The 23,442-nt window shown below is 52.2% G+C and overlaps 3 protein-coding genes and 1 long non-coding RNA gene across 5 annotated transcripts; 3 read left to right on the top strand and 1 right to left on the bottom strand.

The window, feature by feature from the left end:
- Positions 1 to 714: 714 nt before the first annotated feature.
- On the top strand, positions 715 to 7,130 carry sarnp (SAP domain containing ribonucleoprotein). 2 transcript variants are annotated; one of them, XM_086113333.1, is made up of 11 exons: positions 715 to 1,306; positions 2,339 to 2,438; positions 3,043 to 3,092; positions 3,166 to 3,236; positions 3,728 to 3,779; positions 3,875 to 3,948; positions 4,607 to 4,644; positions 4,731 to 4,756; positions 4,849 to 4,917; positions 5,428 to 5,514; positions 6,204 to 7,130. In XM_086113333.1, exons 1-11 carry the CDS (start codon positions 1,274 to 1,276, stop codon positions 6,243 to 6,245), a joined length of 642 nt encoding a protein of 213 aa, XP_085969459.1. In that variant the 5' UTR covers positions 715 to 1,273; the 3' UTR covers positions 6,246 to 7,130. The 2 variants fall into 2 exon arrangements, with proteins under 2 accessions (XP_085969459.1, XP_085969528.1); XM_086113402.1 differs by having other exon boundaries at positions 737 to 1,306; positions 3,049 to 3,092.
- Positions 6,760 to 8,286, bottom strand: LOC147209905 (uncharacterized). The gene is made up of 2 exons (XR_015101178.1): positions 8,179 to 8,286; positions 6,760 to 8,105 (listed from the first exon to the last, which is right to left on the bottom strand). It is a non-coding gene; the product is annotated as an uncharacterized LOC147209905 (long non-coding RNA).
- A 648-nt stretch (positions 8,287 to 8,934) lies between these two features.
- ccnt1 (cyclin T1) lies at positions 8,935 to 16,050 on the top strand. Its single transcript, XM_086112019.1, has 9 exons — positions 8,935 to 9,119; positions 10,200 to 10,281; positions 10,367 to 10,495; positions 10,826 to 10,886; positions 11,632 to 11,694; positions 11,806 to 11,851; positions 11,986 to 12,149; positions 12,731 to 12,801; positions 13,505 to 16,050. The coding sequence occupies exons 1-9, from the start codon at positions 8,947 to 8,949 to the stop codon at positions 14,708 to 14,710; spliced, it is 1,995 nt and encodes a 664-aa protein (XP_085968145.1). The 5' UTR covers positions 8,935 to 8,946; the 3' UTR covers positions 14,711 to 16,050.
- A 137-nt stretch (positions 16,051 to 16,187) lies between these two features.
- kansl2 (KAT8 regulatory NSL complex subunit 2) lies at positions 16,188 to 22,707 on the top strand. Its single transcript, XM_086112150.1, has 10 exons — positions 16,188 to 16,285; positions 17,256 to 17,516; positions 17,788 to 17,960; positions 18,216 to 18,333; positions 18,516 to 18,679; positions 18,760 to 18,923; positions 20,120 to 20,216; positions 21,201 to 21,454; positions 21,535 to 21,714; positions 21,791 to 22,707. The coding sequence occupies exons 2-10, from the start codon at positions 17,263 to 17,265 to the stop codon at positions 21,824 to 21,826; spliced, it is 1,440 nt and encodes a 479-aa protein (XP_085968276.1). The 5' UTR covers positions 16,188 to 16,285; positions 17,256 to 17,262; the 3' UTR covers positions 21,827 to 22,707.
- Positions 22,708 to 23,442: the final 735 nt, after the last annotated feature.

Genomic DNA, 23,442 nt, shown 5'->3' with positions numbered 1-23,442 from the left:
GCAGTATTCAACCACTTGGTCTTCCTCGCAGAAAGAAAGAGAGGGGAGAAAAAAAAAGGTGGGTTTCTTCCTCATCATCAGAATATTTTGTTTGGCATCGCGCCACGGGCGCAGGCGAGTCGAACGGAACCCAAGGTCGGTCGGGCCATCTCTCTTTCCGGTCCGGAAAGAGAGATGGGAAGGCTCAACTGCGGAAATGTTGACGTCGTCTCGGTCGCCGCGTGTGAATCTCACTTCAACCGACCGCACTCCTCTCGAGTTTCAAAATGTGAAATGGAGGGAGGGATGCGAGCGCGGTCCTCCGTTGACAACGCTTTCGGGCAGGCTCCAGTCTTTCGCCGCAGCTCTCGACAAATGTCAGCTACGGTCAAATTCCCTTTTTGTCTTGCCATGTCGGCCCACCTCAAAATCAGTCGTGCCGGCCCGCCTACCTTCCGCTCGATTAGCAAAGGATGTGTTTTTTTTTTTTTTTAAACCAATCACATTTCAAATTCATCCTCACCGGTCCCCGATGATGTCGGCATTTTTCCATCCTTTGGTTGGTTGCAATCGACTTTGACTGGCAAAAAGCATCAGCGGTGATCCGCACACGGCACACTTCATTATTTCCTGGTCAACTTTTTTGAAATCCGAGAATCAAGCACACTTGGAGATGATTTCACACGTTTTTTTACGACGTATGACAATTTGAAATTCTGGTGCCGATATGAGCAAGCGTGATGAGAGTTGACATGCCAGGTCCAAATCAGTCGGTCCAGTTGTCCGCAAGCGAGTGGCACAAAACGGCGCCGGGCGTCCCGGCGCAGACCGTCGCTGCTCAGCGAGGCGCCGGTCCGTGCGGATCCATCCGCTCTTTTTCAGTGATATGAATTCAATCAAATCTCCCACTTGTATGTTTGCGTGGAAATGGAAAGGCACCAAGAATTTGTTTGGAAAATGCACAAGACAAGAGTGTCCGCAATCTGTTTCTTGTTTCTGCACAAATGTTCTGTCCCTCCACAAAGGCAGGTAACGAGGGGATTCTTGGAGCAGGAGGAGAAGGATAAAATCAGGCGTGTGAGGGAAGCACTTTTTACATTTTTGACAGCAACCAAGTTGCTCAAATTCACAAGTTGGAGACAAAAGTGTTGCACACGCGTGTGCAGTAGGTGGCGTTTTGCACCTGACCGTTGCCTGCAGTCCGCCAAAGATTGAGGAAGAAGAAGAAGAGAGAAAGAAACGGCGGCAGCGGAAGAAGCGGTTTGATTGGAGGAAGGGCTTGATCAACAGAAAGATGGCTGAAGTGATCGAGCTGCACAAACTAAAGGTTGGTCGTGCCATTTAATATCGAATGTCGGAGTGCAGATGTCTAGCTTTGACGATTGTTTGGTGAACGGGCAGTCGTTTGTTCACGCTCATGTTCTCCGTTAGGGCGGCGAGAAAGCCAAAGTGGTCGCGTCGGTGTAACGCGCGTCCACCGGCTGCCCATGCTAATGCTAAAGCTAAGCGTGTGCTCACGTTGTCCGAACGTTCTCCGCCCGAGCTCGAAACACGCCAATTATGTTTCGAAATCGTACTCGGAAGGTCCCACTTTGCGGACTGAAAAACAACGCGAGTGGGAGCACTAAGTGCCAGTGGCTCAAGGTCTAATGGGGTGGAAAAGGGAATCTTTGTCGGCTCACGTCGAAGTAATGTTGAACACTGAAAAACACATCTCACCTCTTACATTATTATTATTCACGCTTTATCTTTATGTCTGTATATGTATATATATATTTGTGTGTGTATTACACACACCCACGTGTTTCATTGGTCGGATCTTTTTTTTTTTTATCTTGACATGACAACTGTTCAATTAATATTTGAAGGGATCTGGTGAAAACAATGCTCAAGTTGTAATATCTGTTTTAAAGCATTGAGTGAGATTTCCCCCCAAGATCAAAAGAAACCTTTTATGCAAGTGACATGAAGCGGACACACCTGGTTTGCTCTCATGGACGGAAGGCGTGATTGAGAAGCACACATTTATGTTTCTTCATTTTGCAAAGCACAGAGCACATCCATGTTCCAACGAACTTTGAAGGTCCTGCCAAATTCCCACTGAAGCCCGAGGCAAGATCTGCCAAGAAGGTTGAAGCTAGAACGTCGGGCACATGCTCGCGCAGCTTCGGTTTCAGCGCTGCACCCGCTAAACGGACCGATGCAGAAAAAGAGCCGGCAGACCGCCGATGTGGCAACGAACGCAGAGATCGTGTGTTGAGGACCAACAAGCTTGCGATGTCTCACGAACCCGGGCAACGGGTGCTCCTCAAAACGCACAGTTGCACGCATTTGTGAATGTTTCTCTGTTGGCTTTCAGCTTGCCGAGCTGAGGCAAGAGTGCGACGCGCGAGGTCTGGAGACCAAAGGCAACAAAGGCGACCTGGTTGCACGCCTGCAGGCCTACCTGGACGAGCACGGTGAGCCCCGAGAGGCGGCGCGCCGGAGTCGGGCTCAAAGTTGCGGTGGGGGTTGTTTCTTTTCGGTGTAAAGTGGTCAGACGGCGGAGCGAGAAGCTTTTCCAATCTGGACCTGTAGAAATAGTGTGACTACGTTTTGAGCTAACGCACGTGGAAGGGTTTCAAGAGGAGCAAATGGTTGAATTGTGCACTTCTCCTTCAAATAGCCACATGCCAAGTGGCCGCGCCGCGAGCGCAGTTGGCTCATAAACACGGAATGAGCACTTCAGCCGGCTCTCATCTCGCACGTCCGGCTTTGAGGGCAGTTTCACCGCAATCCTGATGCGACCGTTCTTTGGAATTTTGGCCCATACGAGTGAATGGTGGATTTTTAAACATTTTATTTTTTTATTTTTTTTTAATGTGAAACCTGCGTCGCAGAGAGAAGGGGTAACCAAAACTCGCAGATTTGTGCACATATCTCCTCCTGAGGAGATATGTGGAGAAAGAAGCAAGTTCTTCCCTTTGACTCTCATTTGAAGGGATTCTTTTCGCCGCAGTTTCGGAGGCGCTTGCGTCTGATCGACATGGTGCGTCTTATGTCTTGAATGTCTTTTCACGCAAGCCACAGATGAAGATGTGGACGTGGACGAGGTGCTGGCGGACGATACCGCGGTAATGTCGTCAAAATGCCGCTTTGATTGTGCGCTTGTGTAAAAAATCACGAGCCTTTCCGTTTGCCTTGTAGGACTTCCCCAAAGGCGAGATTGTGGACAACGGCAAAGACGTCAAAGAATCGCAATCACCCGTGGCCAAGCTGTGAGTTTGGTTGTTGTCGGCTTTTTTGAAGCGGTTTGCATAGTCGTAACTGTCGATGACTTTGAAACACGATGAAGCCCCAGCAGTCCCGCGATGCCAAAAACGGGGACGATTTTCAGATTGCTCTTGAGCTTCCGCTGCATGCTACGTGTTGTGGCGCTTTAAATTTGTCAAAGTTTTTCTACAAAGTCCGATTGCGAACAGCGGAAGGGCTGCCAGCTGCTTGGCATCACGCTTCACTCTGAGGCAATTTATGGCCCGCGCGCGCCGAGACGGCCGCCCGGCGACAAGACCGATGCGGTGTACCCGCTAGGCGGCGCGCGTAGTTTGCGGCTTCCGACGACACGGCGCCAGTAGGCTCTCGTCCCGTCAGACAGGAAACGATGTGAAAACGGGGGTGCTCGAGGACCCCCTCCCCTCCCCCCAATAATCTAACAAAGGAGTGAATGCTAAAATTGGATGCCATTTTGTTCCCGCGCTTGTGTTTTCAGGTCCGCCGAGAAGAAGATAGTGAAGATATGTCCTCCGGCGACAGGCGGTGAAGTACGTGCGGCCCAGCGCGACCCTTTTGTCTTTCCCCTGTCCGTTTGTTGCAGCGCCTCCCGTTCACCAGCAAACGCCGTTTTTTTGTTGAGCAGCAGCTCCAGAAACGCGCCGAGCGTTTCAATCTGCCCGCGTCGGCCGAAGACAAGAAGGCCCGGCGTGCTGCCAGGTGAGACCCAACACAGATAAGATAATCTTCATACAACACAGTTATTATGTTCAACCCGAGCCACCCTCTCGTTTGGCCATGAGCCCAATTGAGACGGGACCCCTCCGTTTCGCTTCGAGTCGCATTTGGGTCGAGGTGGCAAACGGGAAGCAGAATTGGGGGGGTTTTGGCCGCCGCGTTCCATATCGATATGAGCCCAACGATTTGACACAATAAAAGCAAAATGATACGATCGAGCCCTTTTCATCAAGCCTTTCATATATGTGACTGGTATTGCTCACTATTCTCTGCCCCCCCCCCCCAAAAAAAAACATTGATGCAAACTTGGATTTTTTTCCACAATAAAGGAAAATGTTGCGGCGATTGTTGTGGTTCACAAGCAATAAAATGCGTGTGCATGGGAAGAGCAATTGGCGATGGAAACTGCAAATGTGGACGTCTTTTCTATTGCGCATGTGTTCATTCTTCATTTGTCGTGGGTGCTACTGATGGAGCTTCACTTAGGGGACTTTCCTCTCGGACATGGATTGTTCCTTAGACTGCCTTTGTTGATTTCTTTTTTTTTTTACCGCACCATCCAAATGTTAAGGTCAATCGTGTAAAGTATTGTTTTGTTTTTTCCTGACCTAACAGCGTTTCCTGTTGTTTGCATTTCTAGGTTTGGTTTAGCGATCAGCGCTTCAGATGCATCCGCAGGTGCGTATGATGACTCATGGGCGCCACGCCGCCGTCCGTCATGTCCAAGTGCCGCGCAACATCAATCCTTTCCTTCCCCCGCGCAGGCGCCGCCGTGGCTAGAAACGTGCCGGTAAGAGCCGCCGCCCCGAGCGAGCCCCACCCCCAAATGCATGCGTCGGCACCCTTCCCATGACGCGGGAATCCTTTTGCCATCTGTCACAGGTCAACGCGGACCAGCTCAAGAAGAGGGCGGAGAGATTTGGCATGAACGTCTCGTCGCTCTCGCAAAAGGTGGGTCCACCTGGCTCGGAAGCCGCGCGACCGGTGTACAAAGGTTTCCCGCGTATTACCCGCACAAACGGTTTACGGGGCGCATTCAAGAGTCCCCCCCCCCCCCCCGACATGAAACGGAAATGCCAAGAAGGCAGCTCCTCGTCATCAATGTCAAATTTGAAGCCTGGCAGATGTCACGCCGCGGGACAAAATGACTTTGGCAAAAACGGCGACGGAAGCAAAACAATGACTTGAGTTGGACTTTATACGGTTTAACCGTTGGCAATACACGAGCATTCTAGGTTTTATTTTTTTCTCCGTTTTTCTCCTCCTACAAGTAGGGGGTGGGGGGGGGGGCACCGGAACACATGTTGCCAATTCCGAATCAATGAGCGAATCAAGTTGGGGGCCGACTCCGGAAAGGAATTCAGCTCCTAACGGAAGGTTAGAGTTTATTTGGAGATTGAGTCTGAAAGGCTACTTGTTGTCTTTCCGTGGCGGTGGTGGTGTCGTCGTTGGCGGCGGCAGCTGGAAGCAGACGAGAAGCTGATGAAGAGGAAGGAAAGGTTCGGCATCCTCACAGGCGGCGGAGCGGCCGGCTCGGCGGACGTCGAGGTAGCTTCCCGTTGTTTTGTTTCCCGCGCGGTTGAAACTAACATAAAAATACCGCCAATGATGAGCCTCAAACACTTGATTTCAGATCCCCTTTTGACATTGTTGCACTTAAAAGAAACGAGGAGGTTTTAAAAACAAAAACAACAAATTGTTTGGAGATTAAGGATTGGGCAGAATTGAATCTTCTGAAGTTTAGCCCTCCCACAATGCCATCAAAGCTCGCTCCTCCGGGAGGGGCTCAAAGGGGAGCCAGATGAGGTGGCTCGGGCATCCGCTTAGGACCCCCCCCCCCCCCCCCCCCGATCAGCTCTTCCGGGCACGTCCCATCGGCGGAAGATACGCTCTAATCCAAAGTTCAAGATGGTAGAAAGAAACTACTGTCCAGAATTTGGAGCGCGTCTTGATTTGGGGGCGGGGGGGAAAAGACTGGAAGCGCGGGCGTCATCGCTTGAAAATGCGCCACTGTCCCGTTTCAGCTTGAGCTTTTGACGATTCCTCCTTCCTTCACACCCGTGACTGCTTCCCCGTTCGCCAGAACTTTGTTGCCGTCTCCGAAATAGGCCGATGGGCGATTTGGGCAATTTGTGACAAGCGCGCAGCAAATAGTCGAGTCGCGGCTGTCGTCCGCCCGCCCGCTGATTCTCTTCGTTTTGTGTATTTATGCCACATTTTTTCCCCCTTCTTCACAGGCAAAGAAACTGAAGCGTGCTGCTCGATTTGGAATAGTATAGTGGGTGTTTTTTGGTTCATTTGTTGTTGTTGTTGTTTTTTTTTTTTTTAAACATTTTCAATTATCATGTTTCTAAGTAATGTCAAAGGTCTTCAACTTTGACCTTGGTAGTCAAATTGAAAAAGAAAAGTTTGGAGAGCTTTTGGAACCCAGAAGGAGATCTTTTTGTTGTTTGCCTGCTTACATTGAAATCATTTTCTGACTTTTTTTTCCAACCCCCCCGTTCACACTTGACAAATATCAGACATATTGAGTGGCCATGACTGATGACTTAAGTTTGTCTTTGCTATTTTGTTGCCTGTTTTTTGATATTGTCAAATCTTTTTCAACTCTCTGTGAAAGAGCGCAATGTCAACCACGCCCCCAAGCGCCAGTGTCTATCGGCAGTTTGGGACAAAAAGCCCCCAAAAATGGGCATCGTAGTGCTTCCAAACATGTCGGACACCCCCCGCCCCCCTTCCCAGCGGCCCGATAATAAGGAAAGGACAGATTGACACTTTTCGGGCATTTTGAGAGTTGATTTCTTCTTTAATATGCCACCCAGAAATTTCGTGTTCATTGTGGCAAGCCCCCCCCCCCAAAAATTGAAACAAAAACTTCAACTTCTCACCATAGTGAACTTCATGGGGAAATTGGAACATTTGGCCGGGGAACTTGAAACCGCGTCATCAATTCAGACCACTTGTGGAAATGACGTGAACGAGGCTTCATTTTTTCACGAAGCAAACGCCGATCGGAGGCAAGCAAGTGTTTTTAGAGAATGACTCGTTAGGATGAAACTCTGTCATCTTTTATTTGCGTTTGTACATTTGACTCCTGTAACCGCTTGGTTCACCGCTTCACTTGTCTGTTCATCTGATAAAATATCACGTTTTCATCTTTCTGAGACTGGCTTCCTTTCATTGGATCCTCTCCGTGTCCGCAGGCAGTATTTGGCCCAAGTTATCAGCAACGTATCGCCATCATCTCAGCGCTGTTCTTCTGTATTCCGAATGCTTCCAATCGCTGGCGTGTCGCGGACACCAAACTGTCACGAGAGCGCATGAGAAGCGACGCGTCCGTGACGTGACACGCGTGCGCGCAAAGGATGCCGTCCGGTGACGTGCACCCCAAAAACAAAAACCCCCCACCTCATGTGACGCAGTGTTGACACAAGTACATCGGGTCTGGGGGCTCATATCAAAGGAGAAAAAAAAACCCCCGTCATGTGACACGGTGTTTACGGAAGCAAATCTGGTCGCAGGGCTCATCTTATCTCATCGCCAGAGTAGCGAGGGGGGCCACTGGGTTGCAGGGTGTAACGAAAGAATTAACTTGCGGGGCTGAATTACTATTCTCAACTCAACTGTATTATTAGAGCACTTTCAAACAGCCATCGCATACTATTCCCACCACGTACGTCAACTCGATGCTTTATGATTCAAGTAAATTATAAAGGCAACTTGACAGCGTTGTGGACGATCATCAGTCGTCTCCCGAGCATCGTCTCTCACCCGCACAGTCGCATCTTGAGCTTTTGGCGACGTACAGGGCCAATCTGTGTGGAGGGGCCTTAACACCGCAGAAGCTTTGCATACATAACCGATATATAGTCACACAGATTTTAAAAGATGAGAATTGTACCATTTACGCTTCTTTAAAAAAAAAAAAAACGGAAATTGAGCTGCAGTGTCAATAGCCTTATTTGGCTGGTGATCCATCCATCCATTTTCTGATCCGCTTCTTCTCAGAAGGGGCATGCCGGAGCCTATCCCCGCTGTCTTCGGCCAGTAGGCGGGGGACACCCTGAACCGGTTGCCAGCCAGCCAACCACAGGGCACACAAAGACCAAGGACCAACCGTGCTCGCGCTCGCACTCGCACTGCGGGACAATTTGGAGTGTTCCATTAACCTGCCGCGCATGTTTTTGGGAATGTGGGAGGAAACCGGAGTACCTGGAGAAAACCCACGCGGGCGCGGGGAGGCCGGAGCCAGAATCGAACCTTGCACCTCTGCACTGTGAGGCCAACGCGCGAACCGCTCGTCCACGGCCGCCCTTTGCCTGGTGAATCGAAATGAAAATCTTATCATTATCATACTAAATTCATCATGTGTAACGTCAAGTCATTATTATTGAAGTAAATGATCTTTTACCAGTGTTCCAAAAGGAGTGGGGGGGGGGGGGGGACTTTTTTGTGCTTGGCGCTGAATTCCGGTGTGTAGCAGGCTGAGTGGCATTTCCATTCCATCCAGTGGGGAGAGTTGATTTCTGTTGCGAATGCCTCGAGGTAGCCCTCCACTGTAAGCAGTGTAGGAGACGCCTGCTATTTGGAGCAATGGGCTGGCTGGCCCGTCAAGAGCAAAAATCGGCCATTAATTAACGCCCCTTTTAATTACATTGAGGGGAGAAAATAATTAACCCCCAAAATTCTCGAATAAGCTGGGAAATACTACCATTAAGCGTTTTTATGAAAAGTGGGTCATCCCCTCCCAAAAAAACACCCCCGCAACCCCCCCAAAAATCTATATTTAAAAAAAAAAGGATTTGGGGGAAGGGGAGGAATCGCGAATTGGTATGCGGGGTCCGCTGTATGAATAAGGTGGTAAAGGGGCGCACCCCCCCCCCCCCCCCAAACGTTGGGGGGGCATTTTGGCGCATGACGCACTTCCGGTGACGCGCTGCAATTTTTAAACTAGTGTCCCCCCCCCACCCCTCGTCAGTGATGGCGGCTTCGCTTCGTTGTGTCTCCGCTAGCTGTAATAACAAATGGTACTACAGCCGGCAAGAGATCGACAACAACCCATCTCGGCGAGCCGGGCTCGACCCGGACAAGGAGCTATCGTACAGGCAACAGGCGGCCAACCTGCTGCAGGACATGGGCCAGCGGCTCAACGTGTATCTTTTGGCCGCGTTAGCCGCTCCAGCTCGTTAACGGCTAGCCGGGCTAGCGGCGGCTCTTGTCGTCCCGTTCGACTCTGTCCCTCCTGCTTTCCTTGCCATCTTCCTTCTTCTCCTGTTCATTTGTTTACGTAGCTCGCGCCAGCCGGGGTGTTTTTTCGCCGCGTTTTTGTGCTGCAAAACTGTCGTGCGAACGAACACGCCAGAGATTTTGATTTGGCAGCAGCCGAGCCGCGAAGGCCCCGGGCCTTGACGTGAGCGCGTTTTCCTTAGCTTTAGCTCGCGCTGCAATTCCACTTTTTTTTTAAATTAAGGATTTTGCCGACTTCCCCTCCGACCCAAGGAAGACTTGGCTTCCAGCGCGTTGTTTGGTGCACTTCAAGTAACCCGGAATCGTTTTCACGAGCCAAGTCGAGGGAGGGACAATTCTCCTTGTTTTGCAGCACAGACCGCTATGCGCGTTCCATTTCCAAGCGGAGTTGATTTGGACGAGGCCAGCGCTGTCCGTCAGATCATTTAAAAACCATCCCAATGAAAGACGTATCGTTTTTCCGCGCCAAGTACTGCAGTTACGACTGGAAAACATCTCGATGCGAAGACGTCGTTCCGTTGCGGCCCGCATTTGTGGTGGGACCTTTTGTTTTGGACCAGAGCTTAACTCTGGCGTTACCTAATCTTTCGCGTCTTTTCCAATGGTTGCTATCGTCTGAAAGCTTGCCGAACACGGAAGCATACACCATATAATGATGAAGAACTTCCAAGTAATTTTCGAAAATCAAGGCCCCGGGTTGACACAAATCTCTCGCGGCGTTTGCGGGTGCCGGCGTGCTTGCTTGGCACTGAAGCATGTCAAGAAAGACACAAACGAGCAAACGCTCCATGAGCCGGTCCCGTACATTGGAAGCAATCAATGGAACCCGGACTCAAGGGGTTTGAAGTCTTGAGATTTATTGTGGGGCGAGTCGGTAATGTTGGGGGTCACGCTCTGGTGTGAGTCACAGGCCCGACGTGACCGCATTCCATTTGATCGGTTTGATGCCATTCAGATGTTGACGCGACTTAACGAGCATATGCTAGGTCCCAGCTGACCATTAATACGGCCATCGTGTACATGCATCGCTTCTACATGGTCCAGTCATTCACCAGATTTCACCGAAACGTGAGTACGATGCTACTTGTGTGCTTCGCAACGTGTTTTCATTTGGCGCCTGTTGACCCCAGCGCCCCCACCCCCCGTCTCTCAGGTCATTTCTCCAGCGGCTCTTTTCCTGGCCGCCAAGGTGGAGGAGCAGCCCCGAAAGCTGGAACACGTTATCAAGGTGGCCCACGCCTGTCTCAATCCGCAGGAGCCCTCGCCGGACGTACGCAGCGATGTAAGTTTGAGGTCATCAAAAGTCTCCCTTTTGCAACCGGCGCCCTCCTTTTACCCAAATGGGCACCGTCGTGTCTTCCCGTCCGCGTCAAATCAACCTGCGCGAAGGTTTGACGTCGCCTTTGGCTATTTGGTTCCAAAGCGGCACGTGCGGTCGGTCACCGGGCATTTTGAAAAGATGGATGGCAGAAAAGTCCGCTTCCCGGGATCACCTCCGGAAGCCGTCGAGATCATTTGACATGACTGAGAGTAAACTGCATGAGCGATTGATCTTGTGCGCCGACGGATAGCGGCCTCGCAGTGAGTAATGTGCCTGTCCTCTCAACCTCAGGCCTACCTGCAACAAGCCCAAGACCTGGTCATTCTTGAGAGCATAATACTCCAGACCTTGGGTAAGTTGGGAAGGAAAACCTGGCTCCCTTGAATTCTCTCCCTTTTTTTTTTTTAATCCCCTCCCCCTATCTGTCATTCTCAAGAAGCGGTAACCTGTTTTGACTTTTGTCCAACAGAGACGCCACGCGCAGTTGACAATGGCGCAAAGTCACGTTTGTGCTTCACCAAGCCACTGAAATAGGCAAATCCTTGCGACCCCCTGCCAGATCCCTCCCCGTCCGTGTATTCAGTCCGAGGGAAAATGGCATCGGTCAGATTTGCTGGCCTCAAAGCTAGTCGCACATCCCGTTGTTCTCAAGAAACCTTTTCATTGAGGACGGGGTGTTATTGGAAGGCCCCGTGCAAATGACACCGAACCCTTGTTTGCAGGGATGGCAATTTTCCGCGGATACGCGGAAATCCGCCGTTTTATTTCTTAAATTGATCATTTTTGTGAATCGTCTAAATCCGTTGAGAAAATTTTAGGGGGGGGGGTCAGGTACCTTATCGTCGAGTTTTCACGAGCTCTCCCGATCAGTCTTTCCATCTTCCGATCGTAAACAGCCCTGCGATCGCACGTGTACGATGTCTTACTTGTTGCGATTGGTCGCCCCGTCCAGGCCACGCCCCTTTCCGATTTTTTTCATCACGAGCCATTGCCATCCCCGTGTTTGGGCGAACGCGGTCGATTTGGAGCGCGCCTTTTATTGTGATTGGCGGCGGACTCACCTTTTTTGTTTTTTGTTTTGTCCCCCGCTCTTGCAGCGTTTGAAATCACCATCGACCATCCGCACACGCATGTTGTCAAGTGCACCCAGCTGGTCCGAGGTGAATGTCAACACCCCTTTGACTCATTTTTAGTTGTATGGGGGCGGGGGGCGGCATGCGTTGAACTGACTCGTGTTTAAAGTGCGCTTCTCTGTTGTGTTGTTGTTTCAGCAAGTAAGGATCTGGCGCAAACGTCTTACTTCATGGCGACCAACAGGTAAAGGCTTGATCGCGTGCGCTCCAGGTTATTGCAAATCCAATTCCATTCAAGTCGATACACTGAACCGGCTTTCCCCTTCCCTCGTCCCGTTGCTCTTTTCTTGCTCTCCCGGGACGTACGCCGCCGCGCAGCCTCCACTTGACCACCTTCTGCCTGCAATACAGTCCGCCCGTCGTGGCTTGCGTGTGCATCCATCTGGCCTGCAAGTGGTCCAACTGGGAGATTCCCGTGTCTACAGATGGCAAACACTGGTGGGAATATGTTGACCCCACCGTAACCCTCAAGCTGCTGGATGGTATGTGCGCCAAAGCTCCTTGGAGACTGGCTCAAGGTTCCTTTATTTAAAAAAAAAAAAAAAAAAAAAAAATCAGATTATTCCTCAACATTTCTACTTGACCCTTTGGTCCGTTCGTCGGGTTTCCCATCGGGTAATCCGACGGAACCCAAAAACGGTTACCGTGAATTTCCGAAATCCTCAGGCCTGCGACTGAATTATTTCAATTTTCGCAGCATTTGTTTATCATTGTATGTATATGTTGTTGTTTGTGTTCTTATCATGTGCAATTGAATAAGTAGACCGTTTCAGAATTTGAAATTTGGGACTCTCTCAATGCATAATGGGACTCATACTTTTCCGATCAGCGAGTCCCCGGGACTCGGCGGGGGGAAACTGTAAAATGATCACTGTGAGACGGCTTCGCTCGCCCTCAACGTGACCCGGCCGGCGTAGCCGTGGGCTGACCGAAGTGTCGGCGGTGTGAATCTCGCCATTTGCTGTCAAAATGTAGACGCGAGGGAACACTGGATTCTGATGTTTGAATCGTCACTCTCCCCCGCTGACATTGTTTTTCCCGTTTCTTCAATGACTTCGATCAGAGCTCACACACGAGTTCCTGCAGATTCTGGAGAAAACGCCCAGCCGATTGAAACGGATTCGCAACTGGAAGGTACATAAAATCGTGTTTCCAGCGTGATGAGCAATCTTGCTGACATCGGGGTCCCGAGTGGCACCCTGTCGGCTGCCGGCCCCGCCGCAACTGGCCCCGTATAGTCGGGATCACGCGAAAGAAGTCTCATACTTGGCGTCTTCGTGCTGCGCGCTTTCAGAAAACATGACTTGTGTGGTTATTTTTCAGTGTCATTCTGTTGTCCGAGTCGGAGGACGACAGCCGGCTCGACGTATTTTCTGGGCTCGAAATGGAAGGAAGGGTTTCGCCGGACGGGCAAAAGGCTGCCGTTCCGTGTCGTGATCGATGACGATTGAGCAAATCAAGTGGACGCGACTCTGAATGTCGCTCTCAAAATAACGTGTTGATGATTGCACGTAGTTTGGAGAATTTTCAAACTTGGCGTGGCTCCGCACGGAGAACCTTGTAAATATTTCCCCGGCAAGTGAAACTGGGGAACTTCGGAACGACTGTATTCCAAATTGAAAACGTCCCATGGGAAGAAACTTGAAACGGAGGCGACCTCGATGAACTGCAATCGCAGGGGGCCTTCGATAAACATTTGCTCGTGTCCTAAGTCGACAGTCGGGCCGCTCGCCATGGGAGGTGTGAAATGTGCTCGATCCCGCCAGGATGATGCAGAAATGCCGTTTTCTTCACGCGCGCAACCTCGCTTAGCGGCCCGTCTGTTATTTCTTCTCAGGCGGGAGGTCAGACGCCAAAGGCCAAGCCGAAGGTCCAGGAGGAGGGAGACCAGAGGGACGCCATGTTGAGCATGATCTCCATGGCCTCGTCCGAGAGCACCGTGGCGGGCCTGATGAGCCTCTCGGCGCCGCCCTGCGCCTCGGCGGCAGACGAGGAGAGGGGCACGCCGGGCAGCGCGCCCGCCTGGAGCGGAAAAGGCCAGGGGGGCCCCGAGCAGCCATCGGGCCACGAGGTTCACACCCCCGCCAAGGTGTCATTAAGCGAGTACCGCGCCAAGAACGCCGACGTGCTGGCCGCGCAGAAGAGGAAGTTGGAGAACATGGAGGCCAGCGTGAAGCGGGACTATGCCAACGCCGCCCAGGTTCTCATTGGTCAGCAGCAAAGGAAGGAGAAGCAGCAGCACTCGGGCTCGTCCTCCTCTGACCCGTCCAACCCGTCGCCCATTATTCTGAAAATCCCCCTGGAGAAGGAGAGACACGATCGGAGCTCTTTGAAAATGAGGTTCCCCCTTAGCGGGGGAGGCAGCGCCCGGGGGCCGGAGCAGGACATCAAGGTGCGCATTCGCGTGCCCGACAAGCAAAGGGGGAGCTCGGCCGAGGACGGCAAGAGCAGGGACAAGCACAGGGGGGAGCGCTCCAACCACCACCACCACTACTACCATCACCACCACCACCACCACCACCCTTCCTCCAGCAGCACCTCCCTCTCCTCTTCGCACAAGCACTCGTCCACCTCCGCCGGCGCCGTAGGAGGTGGCAAAAAAGTCCCCGGCGACTCATCCCGAACGACCTCGTCCTCGCGCAAGAGGACGCATCCCCAGGACCCGTCTCCCGCCGCCAAAGTGAGCAAGGCTTCTCGCAATCCCTACCACCTGCCCCCCCTCTCGTCCTCCTGCGACATCTTGCCGGCGCTGGGCCTCCCCGCCCACCCCCCGGGGAGCTACTCGCACCCCAAAGGCGACAGGACGGACACCAACGGGCACGGCGGGGCCGGCGCCGCCCAGTCCGACGAGTACCAGGACACTTTTGAAATGTTGAACTCTCTCCTGAGCGCCCAAGGGGTGCAGCCCTCGCAGCCGTCCGTCTTTGACTACAGGTCCCAATACGGGGACTACAAGTACTCGGGCGGGACCCGGGGGGCCGGCGCTAGACCCCCGCCCCTGCCTTCGGACCCCCCGCCCCCGCTTCCGCCCTTGCCTAAATGACTTGCTGTCTGCTTCGCTCGGTTCGAAGGTTTTCACAATTGTCAAATGAGCTGTATGTCTGTGTAACATGCGGCACGGATCGATCACGTGCGGCAGACGACTTTGATCCCTTTTTAGTTTTACTGCCATTTTGCTGAGAAGGCTTGAAAAGCTTCCTCGTGTCCCCAGGAGGGTGTGCTTTGGCTGCCATTGTTCACCCCCCAAAACGGAGGTTGAGAGGATATTAAGGACGTTCGATTTGATCACCACGCACAGGTTGTTGTTTGATCCTGTTTTTTTCCCCTTTCTCTTGCGCTCTGTCGTGCCCCCCCAACACCCCTTTCTTCAAAGGATACATTTATAGACACTCGTTTTTTTTTTCTTCCCCCCCCCCCCCCCCCCCCCAACCACCACGATAATCAACAATACAAACTGTGTAGACGTGACTGAGTCGGTCTCCAAAGCAGCCGTGACCCAAAAAGATGGCCATAGTGTTTATTTGCCAAATTTGGTAAATGTGTGCAAAGATTGTAAAATGTATAAAACATGACATATTTTTACACTTTGTTAAAAAAAAAATCAAGATGTAAATTATCAGCTTTTTTAAATTGTTTCGAGTATTGCAGTCATTGTTTTAAATGGTTGTGAAATGATGTTCAGCATACTTCTGCACAGACACGGAGAGCAGATGTGTTTTGTGGGTCAAAATTGTCGAACGCATTGTGCCGATATTGGCGCAGGGTTGGAAAAGATTTTGAATGGTTTAACCTTGGAATTTCTCTCGTCAGGTTTAGATTTAGGATGAGGGTGACCATAACAAGTTTTTGATTAACCAACTGTTGGCTGTCTTTGGTGTAGGCCTTCTTCTTGGAGGATGTTTATTATTATTATTTTTTTGACCTCTACAATCACCTTACAAATGACCTCTTTTATATATTTTAGATTGTACATCAGCTTCATGGCTTTGACCGCAAAACAAACAACAGTGTTTTAATCATGTTTATATCTGTGGAGAGTAAATGCACTGAAAAGTTGCACTGCGGTTTTTCTGCAATGCAAGTGCAAATCTAACTTTGTTTTGGGGGGGGGGGGGGTAAAAACAAAAAAAACATTTAACCTGACAACTGCCATGCAACACAGCAATGCAAATCACTTTCTTTACCAGAGCGTTTCCCGCATTTTAGAGTTTTGTAATGTGCCCAGGACTGGTCGTCAATGACGTGTTAGCGGAAGTTCTTCCAGGTAACCTGTTGTATGTGAACACATATACATCTCTCTCGCTTTCTCGCTCTCTCTCTGTCTCGCTCTCTCTCTCTATATATATTTTTTTCATATTAAAGTCAATACATACTTTAAGGGAATATTTTAAGATACGTTTCCTGATTTCATTACACCAGCGGTTTTGTAAGACAATAAACCGTCTGCCACGTTTAATTGGCAGCCTTTTAGACAAGTGAGCCCAATTGAAGTGAAGGCACTTGGACCAATCAGCGCTCTCGGGGGGCGGGCTTAAGTTAACTTCTTGGCCGTTGTAGTAAACGTGTGGCGCTTCATTGTGCTTCAGCAGCTCGGTGACGGCGAATCTTTCGGAGAGAGGTACGTGACGCAGTTAGTTATTCGCTCCAAACGGACAGATACACCTTTCCTATTGTCACGGGGATAATTATCGCCCTCTGTGAGACGTTGCTGTGCCTCACGGGCACTGAAAGGCGCAAAGTGTTGGCCGCGACCTGAAGATAACGAGCGTTAGCTTAGCTACGACTAGCAAAGATGGCGCTGCCATCAGAGTGACGCACTGAAAAATAAATATATATATATATATATATATATATATATATATAAAATTTTATTGACAAATGTACCACATACAGCAAATAGGTAAGCGATGTAAAATGTGCTGTATCCAAGGAATATAATTTATCATATAATATATATGATACTTGTCACTTTTTCCGAAAGTATAGATAGCTGCATCAAGGGGTAGAGGCGTGCTCGGTTGGGCCTTCGGGAAGAACCCACCGAGCAAAACACAGCAACTTTCCTTTCCATGACTGCTCCTGTTTTGTTACTATAGAATTTTACGAACGAGTCTTCCACGCCTTCCGACCTTTGTTGGCGTGTGTCCTGTCCGCCGTCCTACGTCACCCGCGTCCGTAGGTCACGTTAAAATTGTCCAAACCTTCAGAAGTCCGTCTCCCCACAGGATATATTCTCAGGAGTCATCCACGAAAGCCGACTGAGAATGTCTTGTGGAATCGAAAAAGGACATTGGCTAGCACAGGCATTTACTGTTCATTTTGCTTTGACTTGGGAATAACGAAACCCATCTTTGCACGTTTTTCTGACGTCTCTTATGGACCGAACCAGTCACCGAATGTTCACAGAACATTGTGAACATTGTTGTTCTGTGTTCACAATGTTGTGAACACAGAAATCAACCCTACATTGAAGTGAAAGGGTTCACTTCAATGTAGGGTTGATTTCTTTATTCATTTCGGGCGGCGGGGAGGGGGCACTTCTGATCTCGGCCAGCCTAAGACGCACGTTGTTGTGAACCTGTTGGCAGAGTCGCCATGAACAGGATCCGAATCCACGTCTTGCCGAGCAGTCGGAACCGACTGACACCGCAGCCGGCGCGTCCGCAGGAGGCTCAGACTTGCGCCTTCGCCCAGCGTCTGTGCTCGCAGCCCCGGCTGGACGGCTTGGATTTCTGCATCAAACACGTTCTGGAGGACAAAAGCGCCCCCTACAAGCAGTGCAATTACGTCTCCGCCAAGAATGGCAAACGCTGCCCCAATGCCGCGCCCAAGGTCGAGAGGAAAGACGGGTAAGCGGGGCGGGAAAAGCTTTTCCGGCCGGGTGCCCTTTTGTCCAAGTTGAGAAGAAGTAACCGATTGTATTGGCCCGCGGTCGAAAACATGGTACGCTTCCATATTACGGAGGTGAAAAAGATTCGCCGTCTCGGCGGACACCTCACTCGGCCGCTCGGGTCTCCTTTTCTGAAATCTGCGCCCGTTCCATTGAACACAAAGATTCTCCGTTTGCACTTACTCCGTCATCCGCCACGTCTTGGCTTTCTGTCTCTCTTTGTTTTGAAGCGTGACGTTCTGTGCCGAGCACGCCCGCCGGAACGCCGTGGCCCTGCGCGCTCAGATGAGGAAGGCGTCGTCCGGCCCGTCGCCAGAGGCGCTCTTGTCCCAGCTGAGCGGATACGGCCGCGCGGAGACGCGCGGCCTCGATGGCGGTCGCTCGGAAGCCGGTCGCCTTCTCGGTAAAGTCGACCGCCGTGCCGCCTGCCGTCGAAATCGGATGAGTTAAATGAGGGCGCATTCAGACAAATAAGCGCGTGCTGGCATTTGCCCTCCGGACAGTTTGGGGTCTTCCATGTTTTGGAATGTGGCAGGATGCCGGCCAGCACGCAAAGGCCACACGGCTGGGCTTGGAACGCTTTTGCGCAGAAGCGTCGGAGCCTTTTTGACAGTTCACTTTGGGCCACTGTTGTCATGCGTGTCTACGTTGCATCCAGATGAGGACAGTCCAATGAGTGAGGAAGAACAGGCTCCGCTGGTACTGGATCAGACGTGGAGAGGAGACCCCGAAAGTGAGGGCGACAGCATCGACAGCGACCACGAGGACCCGCTCAAGTAAGACGGCTGCTCCCGCCCGTGTTTGTTGTCGGCTGCCAAGCGAAGCTCTGAGCGAGCGCGGCCTCGGAAGCTCAAGCTCGATAGCTTGGGAAGACGATGTCAAGACAGCCGTTTGCTTTTGACAAGTATTCCAATCTCGGGCCGCCGATTGCGACGTGTCCTCTGTGCGTCCCCCGCAGACATGCCGGCGTGTACACCGCCGAGGAGGTGGCGCTCTTCACCAGAGAGAAACTCATCAGACTGCAGTCCCTCTACATTGACCAATTCAAACGCCTCCAGCATCTGCTCAAGGAAAAGAAGCGCAGATACCTGCACAACCGCAAAATCGAGCATGAAACCATCGGTAAATATTGAGTCGCGGCCAATCCCCCGCCCCCCGCAAAATGTCCGCGTCCCGACCGGGCGTTTGGTTTTCGACAACAGGTAGCAGTTTGCTGACCGGACCCGAAGGCCTGTCCTCCAAGGAGAGGGAGAACCTGAAAAAGCTGAAAGCTCTCCGCCGCTACCGCCGGCGCTACGGCGCGGAGGCGCTGCTGCACCGCCAGCTGAGAGAGCGCCGACAGACGGTGACCGAGGGGGCTGCGCAGGTACTCGCCCAATCTCCCACCGCACGCATTCACACGCGCACGTCCGTTCATCGGCCTTCGCCTTTCAAACGCAAAGGCCGATGAACGGGACAAAATCCACGTCTGTCGCGCGCCTTCTCGCATTCGGATTCGGACGACTTGTATCGTTTTCCGCTGCGCATTCAGCCTCGGCAAAGACTTTTTGACTGGCAGCCATATTGCCATTTTCAACGCAGCGGTCTTTCCCATCTTTCTTTCGCTCTCTCTTTTTTTTGGTTATTTTTTGAAGCTCCTTCGTTTTTGTCCAATTGGGAGGGCCTTTTTGAATCTTGTTTTTTTAAAGGCCTTCAGAAAATGGAAGTTCTCTCGCTAGATCAGCACGGACCCTGCCAGAAGAAAGCTTTAAAAAAAAAAAGACATTTCCACCTTTCACAGCAGTTGAACGTCGGTACGTTTTCTGAAAAATACTCCTTGAAAAAGTTGGAGGAATAAGGCCGAACCTGGAATTACTGATTTCCTACTACATGACAAAACAAAAACGGCCTCAATGGCTCAACAAACTCTTTTTCGGTTTCCTGCAAAGTTTTGGAAATGCAAGGCTTGCGCCCGCCGGCAGCTTTTCTGTATATCCGGAAGCGTTACGCTCCAGCCTTTCTGCCTCCGAAGCGGGTGTGTCAAACAAAGCGGGCGGAGACGACGGCGGCATCCCGGAGGAATTGGCGAACGACGCAGACGAGTATTGCCCGCCCGCTCGGACGTAAAGCGACATCGGCTGAGGCGTCGCGACCGTTTCCTTTTGCCGATCGCAGCGTGCCGCTTTACTCAAATCGTATCGATGGGCCTTGCCTGACAAGATGGCCATTGCCATCTGATTTTTGTTCATATTGACCAGTCGGCTCAGGTGGTTTGCCGCGTCGCCGTCTTCACCCGCAGCGGAGAAAAGACGGGACTCGGTCCCGGCTTCCCCGTCGCGCGTGTTTTAGACGCGGCCCTTCTCCCCCGCACCCGATCGAAACGATCGGCGCCGCGAAGCCCGATGTCGCGATTTGAACGGGATGCGGCGGGCGAGGGGAGGCCGCGTCGACGGGCATCGCGCCGGAGGATCGGACGTGGGCGCCTCTGCGCGCTTTCTTTCTCCTTGGTTGTGCCGTTGCGAAGTGGAAGTTGAAAGAGAAAGCGAGACGGGCGACCGCCTGACGCCGTTCCTCATTTTGTAGGCCCAGTCGCGAGCGGCGCAGGAGAAGTGCGTTTCCTCGACGGATGGCGATCGCTGCCCCAATCCCTGCCTTCCCCTGACCCGCCACTGCCTGGCTCGTATCCTGGCCAAAGACGAGACGCGTTATTGAGCCCGTGCAGAGGATCGACGTTCGCAGAATCTCGCAGCGCGGCACCAGACAAAAACCTCACACCCCGAGCGGGCCCTTTTTTTTTTTCTTTTGTGCCCCGCACGGCAGAATCTGTGTCCCATTCGCAGCATCTTGGAAAATATCATGTGCAAAACGCCATTTTTCGAGGGGTGGCCAGGGGCATCAACAGCTCATCAATTATCATATGAATCAATCATTCTTTTGGGCACCGATGAATCGTTTAGGTGCCCGGCTTACCTTAGCATTTTTCCCAAAAAGAAAGACATTTGCCAACGTCTGCTTTTACTTTGGGGGGGTATGAAAAAAGGCCGAGCCGCAGTCGGGTAGACCCCAGAAAAGATTTCAGCCACCGCTGCCGGGAAGGATTGTTGAGGATGCAACGAACAGCCCCACGAGCAACTTGAGGCCAAAAGCTTCCAAATGGTTGAGGCTGAAATCTTGAGCCTTTCTTGGCGCTGGAATGAGCGTGGGCCTGCTCGTCGGGACACAAAGCTGCCCTTCTCGACAATGAGCTGGCAAACGGCATTTCTTGGGCAATGTGGCAGCTTGGGGGGGGGGGAATGGCCAGTCAGCCGGAAGTGGCCGCTTCAACTGCCTTTGCCATTCTTCGTCCTTCCTGACCGCCCGATCGGGGCGTCGTGGGCCGCGTTTGCCTCTTGAAAATGTGGTTTCCTCCATTGCTCAACGATTGGCGTCCTCCGAAGGCTCGCATTCAAGAGCGTTTCCGAGCCGGCGGCAAAGCTTGGCTTTTTTTTTTTGTTGTTGTTGTTTTTTTTTCTCTCTCAGGCGGAGCGGTGGACTTGAGTGGCCCGCGCGTGTCCTCACGTTTGCGGAGTCGCGACTTGGCCGCTCGGCTCATCCGCTCGGTTTCCTCTCTTGTGGTTTGGACCCCGAGGTTGGCCGCTTTTTTCCTTGACGGCGTCACCCTCAGATATCTTCCAGGACGGCAACCAGGTCCTGTTCAAGAGCTGTCCGGGCACCAAGGACGTCCCGTGCGAGCGTCCGGTGCACATGGGCCAGTCGGACGACCCCCGCTGCCCGCTTCACCTCCCCCTGCCGCCTCCCATGTACCGGCCGGAGCGGGAGCCCCCCCAGCAGGAGCATCCCACCCCCGACGCCAGAGAGCTGTACCTGAGCGCCGCCGAGCTCCGGCCCACCGAGAGCCTCCCCCTGGAGTTCAGCGACGTGCGTGGAAGGAGGGGCGGGGGCGGGGAGGGCTCTCCCCGCCTGCCGGCGTTTAACGGGTCCGTCGGCCTCTTCCGCAGGACCTGGACGTGGAAGGCGACGGGACGCAGGGCCCGCCGTCCCCCCTGCAGTTCGACACGGCGCTGGCCCTGGAGGACCACACCATTCGGGCCATCGCCGAGGCGCCCATGGACCTGCTGACCGCCGACGACCCGGATCAGGTGGACCCGGACGTCGACGACGACGTCGCGGGCGAGCAGGTTCGTTCGGGTCGCTCGCCGCGGCCGGGCGCCGAGCCGCTTCGCTTTGGGTGACTCCGCCGTGTCGTTCCCGCAGGCGGAGGCGCGGGCCAAAGACGACGCTCCCAGATGAAGGAAAGCCGGCCCTCGCTTTTGCTCTCTCCACAGACGGCGGCGAACCGACTCGACGCTTTTTGAAGCGTTCGCCGCCCGCTCTTTGATCGCTCTCGTCCACTCGCGTTCAACGTCGCCCCACCTCGGCCTGTTTGGAGTACAAAATGTTGATTGGCGTTTGCCGCCGCGGGGAGCGAACCCTGCGGCGGAGCGCTCCCCGTCGTCATCGCCGAGTCGGTAAACGGATCGCTGATGTGCCGCTTTCCTTGCCGACGGGCCTTTTAGGGTGTGGAAGCGCAACGGAGTTTCCGGCAGACGGTGAGGAGGTCCGGGGATCTGAATCCCGTGTCTGATCTTTTTCTCACCGGGCACTTTGCTGCCGCTCTTGCACATCTTTAGAATTGATTCTTCCGTCCATTCATTCAATAATCTGGGGGTGGGGGGCGTTTTGGATTAAAGTCGAGTGCAAAATCATTCTCCCCCCCGTGACTCTGATGATTGTTGGCATTTTTGAACGGTGAAGCCGAAGCCTACACGGCAACGCTTGACGGGCGCGACATCACGCAAAGGCGACCGATGCGTTTGCATACCTGTCAACTCATACGGTTTAGCCATAGTTCATACGGATTTTGTGGTGAATCTTACGTATATGGCCGTATCGCACAAATCCTACGGATTCTGAAAATTTCCGGGGGTTTTTTCTTCCCCTACCAGGTAGTTCCGTTTGCTTTTGCCCAGAATGGTGCTAGTCTACTCGAATGCTTTCATTTCCGGCAACTTTCCAAAAAAGTAACGCAGGAATACAACTCTGAGCACAGTAATGCTACCAAGTAGAATGATGATTAGACATTGACCAGACATTGTATTATGGAGATCTACAATAAATGTCATTGAAAATTTCGTGGGTTTTTTTTCTGCCGTTATTTTGACATCTAAAATGCTTTGGTATGTTATAAGGATTTTTTGCTCTTTATAAGGATTTTATTGGTAGTTTATACAGGTTGGCGCAACGAAAAGTTGACAGGTATGCGTTTGCCGGCGACCGATTCACGCCAATTGGGAAAGGACGACTCGTTTGCACATCTACGCTTCGGGTGCAAGACGGCCTGTCGATTCCCAGAGGGTTAGTGATGGCTTTTTCTCATTCTTTTGCCACGAATGGATGATAGGTAACACGTCAGACAATCGGCAAAAGCGTTGATCCTTGTTTCCCCAAAGTCAAAGCGGATGTTTGCGCAATGCGTGCTTGTTTCACACAAAGATGACCAGCCGGTTCCGACGGACGACAACAGAAAAGCGGTCGGATGTGTTGCCAAGAGGCTGAAATCGCCACGCGATGAATGTCTCCGGCATCGGCAATGACCCAAATAGTTGAGAGCTGGTACGTTGTTGAGGAATGACGATCGCGCCCCTTTTACTCGAAGAACCGCCACCACGCGGGCATTGCGTGGCCGTGTGGACGGCGTCTCACCGGACCTTTTTTTTTTTGTCTTTTCAGTCGGTCATTTGACCATTGTGAATTGTCTGCAAATGAATGGAAATATTTGGGAGTCGGGTTGGCGGTTGTTAGTGCATTCGAATCAAAGAAAAGCTTGTGTAACACTCGACCGATCTTTTCCCCCCCAATATGTGTAA

The sequence above is a fragment of the Hippocampus guttulatus genome, chromosome 1 (assembly GCF_054856545.1).
Source record: "Hippocampus guttulatus isolate MCC_2025c chromosome 1, RoL_Hgut_1.0, whole genome shotgun sequence".
NCBI classification, from domain to species: domain Eukaryota; kingdom Metazoa; phylum Chordata; class Actinopteri; order Syngnathiformes; family Syngnathidae; genus Hippocampus; species Hippocampus guttulatus.
Note: the sequence above shows the minus strand (reverse complement) of the source record. Positions and strands in the feature narration are given on the sequence as shown.